Raw genomic sequence first — 17,944 nt, forward strand, 5'->3', positions numbered from 1 at the left:
TCTTGGATACACTCCCCATTTCATAGACATACCTAATCGTTTAGCCTGTCCACCTATCTATCCATCCATATACGCCTTGTTTGCCTTCACTGAGAAATCAGTACTGTATATGCAAAAGGGTTCATATTTGTTGTCTGTACTTCCCAGGTACCTCTATGTCTTTCTCATCCTCAATGGTGCCATATTGGTCACTCACATTTGGTACATTGCCCTCTTCACCCAAATCAATATTTATCTCTATCTAACAACTTTCCCTCCCCTCCCCTCCCACCCTTGGTAACCAACAAAGAAAATTTCCTTCAATAGATAAACCTTTCTCTAGGAAATCTTTTTATGTAATTCTTAAAAATGATCTCAACAGAAATATATATAAAGGAATGCTAGATGTTATTATAGGTAGTTAATAGGTGGATTGACCATAAACTTATAAACTGCCATTTGTTGTTATTGTTGACTTCTGTAATCACATAGAACAGCCTAAAAAGGTTATCATTTTTCTATGATGGTATACACATCAGGAAATTGGTAATTATACTAAAAAAATACACATCTGTGAAAAACTTCAAACTGACATAAATTCATATCATTTTGAATAGATTTAAATTATATCCATTCAGGAAATACTAATAACATGATTTGACGGTGGCTCACTATAAGATGCTGTATTAGATATTCTTAAGTTAAGCAACTGTTTTTTAAGGTAGGCATCATTTTCCTGGTTGGCTTGTTCATCCAGTGATTTTCTTATATAGTTCTTTAATTCTTCAATTCCTTTTCCAGTAATTGCAGAGATTGGAATGACATGCTGGAACTCCATAGTCTTCTTTGGAATCCTGTTTTTGTCAAACAAGTGCAGGAAATCTGAAACGAAGAACACAAAGTTCAGCTAATTTTCTTTGTTTTGAAAGTAAGCCAAAGCTACATTAAAGGTCAGATTTGTGAACCAGGCAACGGCATTTTTAATTCCTTTTTTTCTTCTCTAATACACTCTCAGAACCTTTGGATTTCACTTACTAGTGTCAGTAGTAAGAGTCCTGCCACATGATCCACTGCCACCGTGAGTTGTTGTCAATTATGACAAAGGGCAACCCCGTATGTGTCAGAATAAAAGTGTGCTGCAGAAGCTTTTCAATGGCTAATATTTTTGGAAGTAGATATCCAGTCCCTTATTGTGAAGTGGTTCTGGGTGGACCTGAATCTTCAACCTTTCAGTTAGCAGTAAGTGCATTCATTAACTGTTTGTACCACCTAGGGATACATGATAGGTGCTTAGTAAACCACTACTGGATGAATATATTTCAAACAAAATTGATGATAAACAGTAGATGAATTAGAGATTATTTACTTACAAAAGCAGTCTTTTTTGCTTTTTTTTTTTTTTTTTTTGGCTCAATGTGGTAAAGCATCATAGAATCTTTAGAAGAATATTTCTATAAGAAAATATATATGTAACTACTTTTAATTTGGGACAGTCCAGCTTGCCTCAGTCAATACACAGGAGTCCTTTACCATTTCTAAAGTTTTGGCTTATCATCACTGATGCTATTTTAAAAAAACAAAAACAAAAACAAAACCTCACTGCCGTCGAGTTGGATCTGATTTATAGCGATCCTTCCTTGGGTTTTCTTTAGAGGGGAAACAGAAGGAGCCCTGGTGGCACAGTGGTTGAATGCTCAGCCACCAACTAAGGGTTCAAACCCACCAGCCACTCTGCAGGAGAAAGATGTGGTGATCTACTTCTGTAAGAGATTACTGCCTTGGCCACCCTATGGAAACTTCTACCCTGTCCTATAAGGTCATGACTAGTCAGAACTGACCCCATGGCAACAGGTTAGGGGAACTAGAACTTCTATAAACTTGTGAAATATGTTAATTAAATTGAAATACTTCACAGGTAGATGCTGACTTTTTCCTATTATCCAAATCCCACCCACTCTTTAAGAGCCCAGTTTAAGTTTTACTTCTTTCTGAAGACCAAGATTTTTAGCTCTTAATAATCTTTCCTACCTCTTTTCTCCTCTAATTTACCACCATATCCACATTCTGGAACAATTATTATGTTACAATGTTACTTAAATGTTTCATATGGTATATATTCTTTCTTTAAACATAAGTGTTTTTTAAGAATACAAACTGCAGGTGCCTTTTTCCTCCACAGCCATCTCAACACATAGTAGATCTTCATTGCATATGCAGTAAATGAATGAATTGGGTTTACCTTTAGGATTCTGGAGTTGGTTCATCAGTTCATGGAATCTATCTTGGGCATCTGGCAAATCCATTTTATTAACTGCCAGAAGTGCAGGTTTTGTTTGAAGTTCCTCTTCGTACAACTCCAACTCCTTTAAATCAAAAGAGAATAACCAAATAATTTAATAAAATTATCCATATGAATTACTTCTTTGGCAATGTCTTTGGTAGTTTCTTTATTTTATAAACCTGCAAAATCTATAACCCATTCACATCACTAAAACGCAGTAACTCGCAACAACCACAAAACCAATTAACAAATAAAATTCAGAATTTGTTAGTGTGACACAGTATGACACATGACATCCTGGAGACATTTGTGCTTTTGTGCCTAGAGCAAAATACAGATATCCAGACTTCTGTAGAATTCATAGGAACATTTGGGGAAGAAGAGGAGGGAACAAAACTTCCTCTGTTGAGAAACACTACTGCAACAGGCTGTAATGTGATTCTAAACTTATTACATGCACTGCTACTTCACCAATGGAAAATGGTTGGTTTATCTTTTTATACTTCTGATGATTTCTTGATCTCAATACTCTCAATATGATATGTGGTGTTGTTACAGTGTGAAACCACACGCTTACAAATGCCCAGCAGGCAATCATTTTTTTAGCAAGAAGACATTAGTGTAAGGAACTCCAGCAGGTTCCCCACGCCTCAGGGCTCAACCACACAGAGTCCTAACCCCCCTCCCCTCCTTTATTTCCCCTAGCAACAACCAATCAGTAAATAGTAGAGAAGAACCTGAAGTCCTGATTACCCTCACCCCATAGATACCCCCTAGCAACAACCAATCAGTAAATAGCAGGAAAATACTTGAAATTCCAATACCTAAAATAGCTAGAAACGGCCAATCAAGCAGGAACAACTCGCAACTTGAAAAATGTCAACCAATCCTCTAATTCTCTGATTGAAACTTCCCTGTTCCTACTCCATCTCCGATAAAAGACCCCCTTCCCCTAAGTTCAGGGCTCTCAATCCTGAACCGCTGCGTCGGTGACAGTTGAGCGTCCGAGCTCAAGCTTGAATAAACAACCCCTATACTTTTGCAGTGGAATCGGCTCCTTGGTGGTTTTTGGGGATTCAAGAACTGGGCATAACATTTGGGGGCTCGTCCGGGATCCCCAGATACCCCAGGACTCCCGACCCAGTGGGTTGCAGCTAGCTGGTGTTTAAATGTTTAATATTTGTTTGTTGAGTCTTTTAAGTTATACCTGGGGCCCATTTTCTGTGAGGCTGACTTTGGCTTAAGTGGACACACAGGCGAGCTGTCAGCAGGGGACCTGGAAGATGTTCCAGGACCCCATTTAGAGGGAAGTTAAGAATCCCCTCGGCCTGGGAGGAAACAAGGTAACCCTCCAACCTGGAACTTGCAAAAGGACGAAGCGGGTCACTCCCACGGCACAGTGTGAGGCCGTCGTCCCATTTTCGGTTTTGCTTCCAATCTGTGGGAGGCATTCTTTGTTCGTCCTTTTGTGTGTGTATTTGTTGTCTGTTAGTGTTTGTGATTTGGTGGACGGATGAGATGGGACAGACTATGACGACTCCTCTTTCTCTTTTGACCGGTAACTTTAAAGAAGTTAGACAAAGAGCACATGATTTAAGTTTAGAAATAAAAAAAGGAGAACTTGTAACCCTGTGTACTTCAGAATGGCCTACGTTCAATGTAGGGTGGCCAGCCGAGGGTATGTTTGATCTCCAAATTATTTTAAAGGTAAAAGAGGTTAGGTTGTGTTCCGGTCCAGCTGGGGACACCTAGACCAGGGATCATATATTACCACATGGCAGGATTTAGTGGAAAATCCACCTCCCTGGTTAAAGCCGTTATTACCTCTTTCTCTTCCTAAGCAGGCACCTAAAACTGTCCTGGCAGCACAAACTCATACTGCCCAGAAGAAGGAACCTGAAATTAAACCTTCGGCACCGACCCACCCAGTATTCCAGGGTGGGACAGAGGAAGAACTCCTTTTTCTCCCTCCTTATCAAGCCCCTTCAGCAGGTACTGCAGCTGCAGAGGGTGCGCTGCCCCAAGTTCCGGACGATAGTGGGGCAATGGCAGCAGCAGCAGGTCCGGCAGCCGGCACCCGTGGAAGAATGCAGCGCGCAGCGCCCTCTAGTGGACCAGCAGATTCCACAGACTTACCGTTGCAGGCCGCAGGACCCGCAGACGCAGCTGGCAACCAGCAACTTCACTATTGGCCCTTCGCCACTAGTGACCTGTACAGAATGCTAAATTCTCAGATAATCCCAGAGACTTAACTGACCTCCTACAGACTATTTTGTTTACTCATCAGCCTACCTGGGACGATTGTCAACAACTACTCCAGATTTTGTTCACCACTGAGGAATGTGAAAGAATCCAGATGGAAGCCCGGAAATCTGTTCTGGGGGATAACGGACAACCCACTACTAATATAGATATGACTAATGCCACCTTCCCTCTGACTCATCCTAATTGGGACTTCAACATGACTGAAGGTAAGGAGAGACCCCGGGTGTACCGTCAGACTCTAATGGGAGGTCTCAGGGCAGCCGCAAGGAAGCCCACTAATTTGGTTAAGGTAGGTGACGTACAGCAAGGGAGGGATGAAAATCCTGCTGCTTTCTTAGAAAGATTAATGGCAGCATTTCGTCAATACACCCCCATGAATGCGGAAGCGCCTGAAACTAAGGCTGCACTAATCATGGCTTTTGTGAATCAAGCAGCCTCAGACATCAGGAGGTAATTACAAAAAATTGACAGACTAAATGAAAAAAGTATTCAGGATTTAATATTAGTTGCAGAGAGTTTATAATCACAGGGAAAGTCCAGAGGATCGACAGGCCAAAGCACTAGCAGCAGCCAGTGACCGGAGCACTCGGAACCTTGCAAAAATCTTGCTTGCCTCAACAACCGGGAGCATCCGAGAAAGAGAACAACAACAGCAAAAAATCGCAAAATACCGAGGTAAGGGGGACCCCCCCACGGGAGGACGCCCTAAACTGGGCAAGAATCAGTGTGCCTATTGCAAGGAAAATGGACATTGGGCAAAAGAGTGCCCAAATAAAAGAACTCATAAACCACAAACTAAATAAAGTACTAGAATTGGGGGAACTCAGTGATTAGGGGTGACGGGGTTCGGTTCCCCTCCCCGAACCCAGGGTAACCCTTAAAGTGGAGGGTACTCCAATTGATTTCCTGGTGGACACTGGGGCACAACATTCAGTCTTACTCAAACCCCAAGGAAAACTGTCTAATAAAACCTCCTGGGTTCAGGGGGCTACAGGAACAAATCAATACTCATGGACTACCCGAAGAACAGTGGATCTCGGCATGGTTCGGGTATCCCACTCATTCATGGTAATTCCAGAATGCCCCTATCCACTTCTTGGGAGAGATACACTAACCAAAATAGGAGCACAAATCCACTTTCAAAAAGGAGGGGCAACCATTATGGACAGTAGGGGCCAACCTATTCAAGTGTTGACTGTAAACCTAGAAGATGAGTATAGACTCCACCAACAACCCCCTCCTCCCCCATCTGAAAATATGAAACAGTGGTTATCAGCTTTTCCCAAGGCATGGGCTGAAACTGGAGGTGTAGGGTTAGCTAGACATAGGCCACCAGTTTATGTGGAAATTAAACCTGGAGCGGACCCAGTCAGGGTCTGTCAGTACCCTATGTCACGAGAAGCCCGGGAAGGCATAACCCCTCACATCCGGTGCCTGTTAAAATTAGGAATACTCCGACCCTGTCAGTCTGCTTGGAACACCCCTCTACTCCCTGTTCGAAAACCTCATTCCAACAATTATACACCAGTACAAGACCTCCGGGAGGTCAATAAACGGGTCATGGACATTCATCCTACTGTTCCTAACCCATACACCCTCCTAAGTTCTCTACCCCCAGATCACCAGTGGTACTCAGTCTTGGACCTAAAAGATGCATTTTTTAGCTTACCGTTAGCCCCAAAGAGCCAGGACCTGTTTGCCTTTGAATGGACAGATCCCGCGGAAGGCGTTAATGGACAACTAACCTGGACGCGATTTTCAAAAATTCGCCTACAATCTTCGACGAGGCACTACATGAAGACCTGGGTAAGTTTCGATTCGACCACCCCAGTCTCACGCTGTTACAATATGTAGATGATCTCCTAATTGCTGCAGCAGGCTACGAGACCTGCCTCCAAGGAACCAGAGACTTACTCCAGACATTAGGAGACATGGGTTACAGAGCCTTAGCCAAAAAGGCTCAACTTTGCCAACCCGAGGTAAGCTATTTAGGGTATATGTTAAGAGAGGGACAAAGATGGCTGACTAAGGCCTGCAAAGAGACTGTGCTAAAAATCCCTAGACCCAACACCCCACATGGGGTGCGGGAGTTCCTAGGATCAGCCGGCTACTGTAGACTCTGGATACCAGGTTTTGCAGAATTAGCAAAACCTCTCTATGAAGCAACCAAGGAGCGGCAGAAGTTTCAGTGGACAGAGGCCATGGAAAAATCCTTTAATTCGCTTAAAAATACCCTTTTGTCTGCTCCCGCCCTTGGACTGCCTGATGTGACAAAACCCTTCTATCTATGTTGTTGTTGTTGTTATTTGCCATCGAGTCGGCCCCGACTCATAGAGACCCCTCCTTGGGTTTCCGAGGCAGTATCACTACGGAAGTAGGAATGCCCAACCTTCCTTCTGAGGAGTGGCTGGTGGGTTTGAACCGCCAGCCTTCTGGTTAACAGTCAAGTGCCTTAGGCACTATGCTACCAGAGCTTCTATCTATATATTGATGAAAATAAGGGGATAGCGAAGGAAGTTGTAATTCAACACCTAGGCCCCTGGAAAAGACCAGTAGCCTATCTCTCAAAAAAATTAGACCCAGTGGTGGTGGGGTGGCCCCCGTGCTTATGCATAATAGCAGCAACAGCATTACTAGTCAAAGATGTGGGCAAACTTACACTGGGACAAGAACTGTATGTCACCACCCCGCATGCCATAGAAGGAACTCTTAAACAACCTCCTGATCGATGGCTTAGCAATGCACGGCTCACCCACTACCAAGGACTGTTACTGAACCCACCTAAGATTATCTTCCAGTCACCTACGGCACTGAACCCTGCCACCCTGTTACAGGATCCGGATTTGGGTGCTCCACTCCATGACTACATCGACATTCTGGCTCAAGCGCACGGAACCCGAGCTGACCTACAAGACACACCCTTGCTGGATGCCGAGGTCACCTGGTATACGGATGGGAGCAGCTTTGTACGTGATGGACAGAGGTATGCAGGGGCGGCAGTGGTAACGGAAACTGCAATAGTTTGGGCTGAACCATTACCAACCAGAACATCAGCTCAACGAGCTGAACTAATAGCATTGACCAAAGCCCTAACTTTAGGAAAAGACAGAAAATTGAATATATATACAGACAGTCGTTATGCTTTTGCCACGGCACATATTCATGGGGCAATTTATTGGGAAAGGGGGCTATTAACCGTGGAAGGGAAGACAATTAAAAATAAAAACGAAATCCTATATCTACTAGCTGCCCTATGGCTCCCAAACAAACTTGCCATCATTCATTGTCCGGGACACCAGAAAACCACTTCCCCAGTTACCCAAGGCAATAATTTAGCAGACCAGACTGCCCGAGAAATTGCACTATCTACCAACCTGGTATTAACTTCCAACCTACCTGACCCTGGGAGCCCTGCCTTACCAACGAACCCCAACTACACTGAAGAAGATTTGAAATGGATCAAACAACTACCCGGAACTCAGTACGTATGCAACTGGTGGAATCAGCAGATCACAAAGCCATCCTCCCTGAAAAACTGGGAAAAGAAATTTTATTCAAAATACATCAGACCACCCATTTAGGAACTAAAAAGATGCAGGAATTACTAAAATGGGCCTACGTAATAATTAAAAATGCTCAATCTAAAATTGAAACAATCGTTTCTGACTGTAAAGCCTGTCAATTAACCAATGTTACTAAAAACCCTCCCAATCTAGGCTCCAGATCAAGAGGCAACACAGCAGGAACTTGCTGGAAAGTGGACTACACGGAGGTAAAACCAGGGAAATACGGATATAAATATTTGTTAGTCTTTATAGATACCTTTTCAGGGTGGGTGGAAGCCTTCCCCACCAAGAGAGAAACGGCCCACGTTGTAGCCAAGAAACTACTAGAAGACATCCTACCCAGGTATGGTTTTCCTACTACAATAGGGTCAGATAATGGACCGGCATTTGTGTCCGAGGTAATACAGAGTTTAGCAACTATTCTTGGGGCTAATTGGAAATTACATTGTGCTTACAGACCCCAAAGTTCAGGCCAGGTAGAAAGAATGAACAGAACTCTAAAAGAGACCTTAACCAAATTAACCATAGAGGCTGGCGGAGACTGGGTGACTCTCCTCCCCTTCGCCCTATTTCAGGTCCGTAACTCTCCTTATAAATTAGGATTAACACCTTTTGAAATTGTCTTTGGTAGACCTCCACCTATTACTCCCAGATTCCAGTCCGATTTGTTATGTGAAATTGATAATTATGAACTCATTTATTCTCTTCAAGCCCTGCAGCAAACCCAACAGGACATCTGGCTGAACTTAAGAGCCCTCTATCAATCTAATCCCCCTCCGGAACCTCACCATACCAGCCAGGTGATTGGGTGTATGTGCGGAGACACCAACAAGAAACTCTACAACCTCGCTGGAAAGGACCCTACATCGTGATCCTGGCAACACCCACTGCCCTCAAAGTTGACTGAATAACCTCCTGGATCCACCATACTCACGTCCACAAAGCCGATCCTGACCAGGACCCACCATGGTGCATCTCCAAAGACCCCAACAATCCACTCAAACTAAAACTCCAGCGATATGGACCCTACTAGTAATACCGTTAATAACTGGTAACTATGTAAATCCCTCATCTAACCCACACACACCCCAATAGTTGACCTGGATAATTACATCAGCCACAGGAGATAATGTCAACTCCACAACGGGCAACCATCCCCCTAATACCTGGTGGCCCAACCTACATTTTGACTTATGCCAATTAGCAGCTGGATCTTGGGACATCGTAGACTGGGAAACCAACAAGAACGGTACTCCCGAATGCTCAGGTAAACCCAACTGTAAACGTTCCTGCGCCCCTGGGGGGCTCAGTAACTTTGGAATAGGTTGTGGACATCCGGAACTTCGTCACAAACATCGTAAAATAACATTTTATGTTTGTCCAGGAGGAGGAAGGGATAGAGCTTTAGCAAACCGGTGTGGAGGGACATCAGACTTTTACTGTAGGGCGTGGGGGTGTGAAACCACTGGAACTACTTATTGGAAACCCTCCTCAACTTGGCACCTTATCACAGTAGAAAGAGAAAATCCTTCCAGCTTTAATTATGTTAGTTATTGCAGTTGGACTTATGCCACAGGAGACAAGTATACCAGAGCTGGCCCATGTATGAATTTTACCTGTAATCCTATTAAAATTCAATTTACAGAGTCAGGGAAACAATATAGGACCTGGGTAACTGGTAGATCTTGGGGACTTCAACTATATCAAAGGGGGTATGACAATGGAGTCATTTTTAATATTAGACTGAAAATTGAATCCTGGACACCCCCCATAGCAATCGGGCCTAACACAGGGTTAACCCCGCAATTAGTGCCCATCGCACCATCCAATAATCGGGGCAACACATTAATTCGAAATTCCTCCTCCCACAATGTGTCAGCTCCTTCGAGGAACAACACGTCAGTCCAAGATCCACAGGGAGACCCCCTTTGGAAAATTATGGACCAAACCTTCCAACTACTAAATCTAACCCAATCTAATTTAACAGAATCTTGTTGGCTATGCTATGATATCAAACCCCCCTATTATGAAGGTATTGCATTTATAGGAAAATTCAACCAGTCAGAAACTCACAAAACCTGTAGATGGAATCATAAAAGACCTGGACAACTAACCCTACTTTCTGTCACAGGGACAGGGACCTGCATAGGACAGATTGCACAAACTCACAAACACCTCTGCAACCACACTGAAACAATTATAAATCAAACTGTGTACTATATACCACCCCCTAACTGGTGGTGGGCTTGCTCCTCAGGACTATCCCCTTGCCTCCATGGGCAAGTTCTTAATCAGACCAAAGATTTTTGTCTATTTAGTACCTCATGTATTATACCACCAGTATGACAAATTTCTAGATAAATGGGAGACTGTTCCTCACCCAGTCAAGTGGGAACCAGTCTCTGCTATAACTTTAACTGTTCTATTAGGGTTAGGGCTAGCGGGAGCTGGAACAGGAATTACGTCTATCATAAACCAGCATCAACAATATAATTCACTCAGAGCAGCAATTGACCAGGATATAGAAAGACTCAAAGAATCCATTACCAAACTCCAAGAATCCCTAACCTCTTTAGCAGAACTAACTTTACAACTAAAAAGAGGTATGGATATCCTCTTTCAACAACAAGGGGGAGTTTGTGCTGCTCTAGGGGAGGAATGTTGTTATTATATAGACCACTTGGGAATCATAAAAAACTCCATGGCTAAAGTAAGAGAAGGACTAGAAAAAAGAAAAAGAGAACGTACCCAAAACCAGGGATGGTATGAGAGCTGGTTTAATTTTTCTTGGCTAACGTCTCTATTATCTGCTATCGCTGGACCGGTCATTATAGGACTAATTTTACTCACGGTTGGTCCTTGTATTCTAAATAAGTTAGTCGGCTTTATAAGAGAAAGAGTAAACTCTGTACAACTCATGGTCCTCAGGCAACAGTACCAACTAATCCATCAAGACAATTCAGGTATTAATACAGTACACTATAACCCAACATATAATAACAGTTAACAAACTCATGATTGAGTTTAGTGCCAAGAGAAAGGGAGGAATGTGAGACCACACGCTTGTACAAATGCCCAGCAGGTAATCATTTTTTTAGCAAGAAGACATTAGTGCAAGAACTCCAGCATGTTCCCCACGCCTCAGGGCTCAACCACACAGAGTCCTAACCCCCCTCCCCTCCTTTACTTCCCCTAGCAACAACCAATCAGTAAATAGTAGAGAAGAACCTGAAGTCCTGATTACCCTCACCCCATAGATACCCCCTAGCAACAACCAATCAGTAAATAGCAGGAAAATACTTGAAATTCCAATACCTAAAATAGCTAGAAATGGCAGTTTGCGGCCTCGGCCCACAGGACAGAGCCAATCAAGCAGGAACAACTCACAACTTGAAAAATGTCAACCAATCCTGTAATTTTCTGATTGAAACTTCCCTGTTCCTACTCCATCCCCAGTAAAAGACCCCCTTTCCCTAAGTTCAGGGCTCTCAATCCTAAACCGCTGCGTCGGTGATCGTTGAGGGTCCGAGCTCAAGCTTGAATAAACAACCCCTATGCTTTTGCAGCGGAATTGGCTCCTTGGTGGTTTCTGGGGATTCAAGAACTGGGCATAACAACAGACTGAATTGTGCCCCAAAAAACATATATTGTAAATCCTAACCTCTATGGTGGTATAGGAGCTCTGGTAGCATAGTGCCTAAGGCACTTGACTGCTCACCAGAAGGCTGGTGGTTCAAACCCACCAGCCACTCCTTGGAAGGAAGGTTGGGCAATCCTACTTCCGTAGTGATACTGCCTCGGAAACCCAAGGAGGGGTCGCTATGAGTCGGGGCCCACTCGACGGCACATAACAACAACAACAACAAAATGGTGGTATAGTGCCTAAGGCATTTGACTGCTAACCAGAAGGCTTGCGGTTCAAACCCACCAGACACTCCTCAGAAGAATGATAGGGCAATCTACTTCCATAGTGATACTGCCTTGGAAACCCAAGGAGGGGTCACTATGAGTGGGATGGACTCATTGGCAGTGAGATGCCTGTGGTTAAATCCCAATTTGGGAAGGGGCTGTCTTTATTATGTTAATGAGGAAGGAATAATGAAGAGTGTGTCCTGAGTTAATTTCTTTTGAACTGTAAAAGGGATTAAACAAGGCAGGTAACAAGAAGAGATGGGGAAGAGAGATGACAAGCCACATGAGGATCACCTATGATCAGAGGCTCAGAAGAGACCAGGACCTTCCTCCAGATCCAACACAGAGAAAGCCTTCCCTTAGAGACAGCACCATGAATTCAGATTTCTAGCCTCCCAAACCATGAAAAAATAAATTTCTGTTGATTATCCATTTGTAGTATTTCTAACAGCAGCACTAGATAACTAACAGAAGGTGCTCTGGCTCTGTAGTGGTTAAGGCTCTTGGCTGCTAACCAAAAGGTGGGTGGCTCAAACCTACCAGCTGCTCCTCAGAAGGAAGAAGTCTGCTTCTACAAAGATTTACAGCCTTAAAAACCCAATGGGGGTCACTGTAAGTCAAAATCAACCTGATGGCAGTGAGATACCTAATGCAGGTGCTTAACAGTATTAAGCCCTACAATCAAACTGCCTGAGATTGAACTGAATTTACCACTTAGTAGCTTTCTGAACTTGGGCAATTAACATTAACTTTTGTAAGCAGGATGCTGGAGGGTGGGTAAGGGTAGTACCTACCTCACAGAATTTTGTGAAAATTAAAACATAATTTATGTTAAGGATGTGGCACATAATAAATACTCAGTAAACGTTAGCCATTATTATTGTTTAAAAATACTTACTATTATATGGTCCTTCACCTCATAAAGAAAATAAGCAAGAAATAAGGCAACTGCAATTGAATTTGATGAGTTCTATGACAGGGACATATGCGTGTTGCAGTAGCATAAAGGGAACCTAACTCAGATTAGCAGTACTTTTACTCACTGCCATTGAGTCGTTTCTGACTCATAGTGACCCCCATTGGGTTTCTGAGGCTGTAAATTTGTACGGACGTAGATTGCCCGGTCCTCCTTCCACAGAGCAGCTGGTGGGTTTGAACAGCTGATGTTCCAGTTAGCAGTCAAGTGCCTTATCCCTATACTACCAGAGCTCCTAAGATTAGTAGAGGAGGGCAGAATTCCTGAGGGGATCCTAATCTAAACTGAAACCTAAGGAATAAGTATGAGTTAGCCAGAAATGAGAGATAGGAAGGACAATGTTCTCTTGGCAAAGGAAATAAGACCTGCAAATTCTTGATGTTAGAGGCATCACGGTGAATTAGAGAGAAATCAAATAAGTCTGACATGGCTAGAATGTAGAATGCAATGGGGTAGAGGAGCAGGGAGTAATGAGGAAAAAAAAAAAAAAGGTCATCAACTTTGCCAAAGCTCATAAAGTATATATAAAAAAAAAAAAACCCAAACTCACCGCCTTCGAGTCAATTCCACTCATAGCGACCCCTCCTCCTTGGGTTTCCCAGGTGGTATCACTATGGAAGTAGGTTGCCCAATCTTCCTTGCAAGGAGTGGCTAGTAGGTTTGAAGCGCCAGTCTTCTAGTTAACAATCAAATGCCTTAGGCACTACACCACCAGAGCTCCTTCATAAAGTATATTCAGTTTAAATTTTAACCTAAGAGCAATGGAGGATCACTGAAGTTTTTTAAATAGGGAGATGACATCAGTTTAGTTGTTTTACAAAGATCACTCTGGGTGCCACATGGGAAAAAAAAAAAAGGCCTGGAGAGAAGTGAGACTAAGAGCAGAGAGGTCAGACAGAAGGAACTTATAACAGTCTAGTGAAAGGGGTTGATGAGTGACAGTGTACATTAAGACAAGTAGATGGATTTCAGGAATACTTAGGATATACAACTACAAGGCCTGATCTAAGTAGTAAGAAAGACAGAATCAAGACAACCACCCCATAATGTTTTGGGGGAGACTGGGGAGAGAAATAAAATGAGTTCTGTTTTATACATATTAAGTTTAAGGTAGTCACAGGATGTCCAATCAAAGATGTCTAATCTAAAGCACAAACAAAAGATCTGGGTTTTAGATAGAGATTTAATATCTATAATTGTTGTTGTTACTTGCCATCGAGTCGGACCCCACTCATAGTGACCCCTGCTTGGGTTTCCGAGGCGTTATCACTACAGTAGTAGATTGCCCAACTTTCCTTCCGAGGAGTGGCTGGTGGGTTTGAACCATGAGCCTTCTGGTTAGCAGTCAAGTGCCTTAGGCACTACACTACCAGAGCTCCTAATATCTATAATTAGTCTTCAATATATTAACTGAAACTGAAGCAACTATTATTGTTAGGTGAGGTTGAGTCAAATTTTGATGTACAGTGACCCAATGTGAGAGAAGAACAGCCTCACAGGGTTTGCAAGGCTATGATCTTTATGGGAGCATATCACCAGGTGTCCTCTCCTGCAGAACATCTGGGTATATGCACACAGCCAGCCTTTTCGTTAACAGCCTAACCTAATTTGCTAACCTAAGGGAGCTCTGGTAGCATAGTGGATAAGACACTTGCCTGCTAACCAGAGGGCTGGCGGTTCAAACCCACCAGCCACTCCTCGGAAGGAAGGTTGGGCAATCCTACTTCCGTAGTGATACTGCCTCAGAAACCCAAGGAGGGGTCGCTATGAGTCAGGTTTGACTCGATGGCACATAACAACAACAACAACAACAACAAGTCTAATGTGCTGCGCCACAAGGGCTCCTTAACAGTAATAGAAGTGGGTAAAATTACACAAGAGATTTAAGGTAGATCTCTGGACAATGATCTTTGAAGTATGAACAAATAAACCAAACTCACTGCCATGAAGTCAGACCCGAATCAAAAGCAACCCCTCCTTGGGTTTCCGAGGCAGTATCACCATAGAAGTAGATTGCCCAATCTTCCTTCCGAAGAGTAGCTGTTGGGTTTGAAGCACTAGCCTTCTGGTTAGCAGTCAAATGCCTTAAGCACTATGCCACCAGACCTCCCATAAGAGGCTAAAAAGTAAGCTGAAAAATAGCCTAAGAAGTAGGAATAGAGCCAGCAGACTGACTCATGAAGCCAAGAATGGAGAATGTTTCAAGTAGAAAAAGAGTCATTACTTTAGAGTTCAAGCAAGAAAAACCTGAGGACTATCTAGGAAGGATATCGAATTAAGGAGGGCTTTATAGATTGTAGTAGTTTGAGGAACAGGAGATGGGGATGAACTGGAAACAACAACTATAGATTAATTCTTCAACTGCCATTAAATCTGTAAAAAGCAGAGGTGGGATATGTAATTATTCTAATGATCATATGTTATTTCATATACTCTAACTCACTGTCGTCAAGTTGGATCAGACTCATAGCAATCCCTCCTTGAGTTTCTGAGGTGGTATCACTATGGAAGTAGATTGCCCCATCTTCCTTCCAAGGAGTGGCTGGTGGGTTTGAACCACCAGCCTTCTGGTTAGCAGTCAAATGCTTTAGGCACTATGCCACCAGAGCTGCCTTATTTCATACAGTCCTACATATTTGCGTATTAGACCAGATATAAAACATAAGAAAATACAAAGCCTACTTTTGTAAGAAGTATTACTGTTTCAAAGGCAGTTCTGTATTGAGTTTGAGGAGAAAGCTGAAATCCAGAAATATCAACCTGAAAAGAAACAGAGAAAGATAATATAAGGACAACAACTATACATCACTATGTTTCAATGTTTTAGCCTCTCAAGCTAAAAATAATTCCTCAATCTGTACTCTACTGTAATTCCATTAACTCTAAACAAGACAAATTAAGTTGTCAAGATAATTATAACTATTCTCATAAAATGACTGTCATTAAATAAACAAGAAACAAGTGAAGATAAAACAATTTATACTGATATGGATAATCTCATACATAACTTTTATACCATCAGTGAAGTAGGAAATGGATACTATGTAATATAAACCAAAACCAAACCAAACTCACTGCCTCAAGTCTATTCCAACTCATAGCGACCCCTCCTTGGGTTTCCAAGGCAGTATCACTACGGAAGTAGATTGCCCCATCTTCCTTCAGAGGAGTGGCTGGTGGGTTTGAACCGCCAGCTTTCTGGTTAGCAGTCAAGTGCCTTAAGCACTAAGCTATCAGAGCTCCCACTTTGTAATACAGTACATTAAAAATCAGGAAAAACATAGAACAAAATCCAAAACCACAATAATGACCAGAATTACTGGTCAGATGGAGTATGAGTCTGGTGGGACCACCAAACTATGGCCTAGGGATACACTTCAGGCCTGGAATAAAACTCACTCCCAGGCACTGGCTCTCAGCCCAGTAGTAAATAAGACATACATGCAGACCGCTCAACCCAGGCTGACGCACCCACATACTCTACGGAGATGCATCCCTCGGAGCAGTCAACCACGGGATACCAGGGAGGCAACATTCACACGGAGGAAACATAGGACACACAGGAGTGCATAACTATCAGGGGCATGGGCGGGGGGTGGGGGGACTGGGTTAGGGTTGGGGATGGTAATTGGGTAGCGAAACCAAACATACACAAAATGTGGAATGTAAAACAAACTGTGCTCTGTAAATCTGCACCTAAAGCACAATTTCAGAAAAAAAATCTTGGCAATTACAGTCAAAGTTATATCTGATGACGTAAACTTCAACAATGACATGTCATTCCCATAGTGCAAACTAAAATCACTCTGTAAGACCTCCATCCAAATTGACTTATCAGAATAACATATGCTACTTTACCTTTAAATTTTATCACTACAAAAATTTTCGAAGGCAATTGAATTCACTGACTTTCACATTCATTTGAACATTAAACTGGTATGCATATGACTTACAACAAAAAGTAGCTGTTTAGTTCTTTCTATATGCTTCAGGAATTTGTGGCCCATTCCTTTGTTCATATGTGCTCCTTCTATCAAGCCTGGAAGATCAGCTACAGATATCTAACACAAAGTTAAAATGATTTGATGAAAAAGAAAAAGTTAAAAAACACAAGTATGATCATATCTAAAATTTTCATGATATTTCAAATATAAACAGTTCCTAATTTGTGCTTACCACTTCATCTTTGAAAAAGCCAAGCTTCCTTTATGGCAAAATAGATACATTAAGAACCAAAATCCTTTGTTATCAGTAATGAGAGTCCTATTTTTACTTACTAATCAAACAATGTAGGGATTTTATGGATTAGTTGAACATTCCTCTATCAGATAATTTTCAATAAAATTCCATATATTATATTGTTCAATCAGAATTTTTCATAGATTTCAATGTCTACAAGCTAAATTCTTAAACATTTAACCATTGCACCATCAGAATGCCTTAAAATTTTACAAAGATTTTAAAATACACATTAACTAAATGTAGCTCTATACTTGTAAGTTTTAAATTTTATTTATAATTTTTTATTAGAGACCATTGTTCTTCTCTCTGTCCATATTATACTAGGAGGATTACTGACCATTCTTATAAATTAAAAGAATATAGTTATCTTTCCACTTTTCTTGTGGTAAGTTATTATTCTACACTTGTGGTTTTCATACCCCACTGTGCATCACAATCACTTAGGAAACTGATAAAAAATTACCTACACCATTGAAATTTGGTTTCAACTAGGCTCTAAGCATTATTTATTTATTTATAAATGGTTGTGATTTTTGTTATATTACTAAAAATAGATATATATTATTTCTTTTTAATTATTTCACAGGATTATATACTATGTGCAAAACGATATGCAGTAAGAGATGAGACCCCTGCTCTACCTGCATGTTCCATGTGAACAATGAATTCAGTCTCAAAGGAAGTTGTGGCTATAAGACAATGTACTGTGTACAAATGCACTGT

The 17,944-nt window shown here is 42.1% G+C and overlaps 1 protein-coding gene across 1 annotated transcript in view; it reads right to left on the reverse strand.

Moving 5' to 3' along the window:
* Window positions 1–613: 613 nt before the first annotated feature.
* The window catches only part of GTPBP10 (GTP binding protein 10), a 44,983-nt gene continuing 27,652 nt past the window's right edge, over window positions 614–17,944 (reverse strand). Inside the window, exons 7-10 of the mRNA XM_007939829.1 lie at window positions 16,933–17,040; window positions 15,662–15,739; window positions 2,219–2,342; window positions 614–861 (exon numbers count right to left, since the gene is read on the reverse strand). Of these exons, the coding sequence (XP_007938020.1) occupies window positions 614–861; window positions 2,219–2,342; window positions 15,662–15,739; window positions 16,933–17,040 (558 nt within the window). The remainder of the gene's footprint in view (window positions 862–2,218; window positions 2,343–15,661; window positions 15,740–16,932; window positions 17,041–17,944) is intronic.

The sequence above is a fragment of the Orycteropus afer genome, unplaced genomic scaffold (assembly GCF_000298275.1).
Source record: "Orycteropus afer afer isolate SDZICR_OR568_19922 unplaced genomic scaffold, OryAfe1.0 scaffold00063, whole genome shotgun sequence".
Classification (NCBI taxonomy): domain Eukaryota; kingdom Metazoa; phylum Chordata; class Mammalia; order Tubulidentata; family Orycteropodidae; genus Orycteropus; species Orycteropus afer.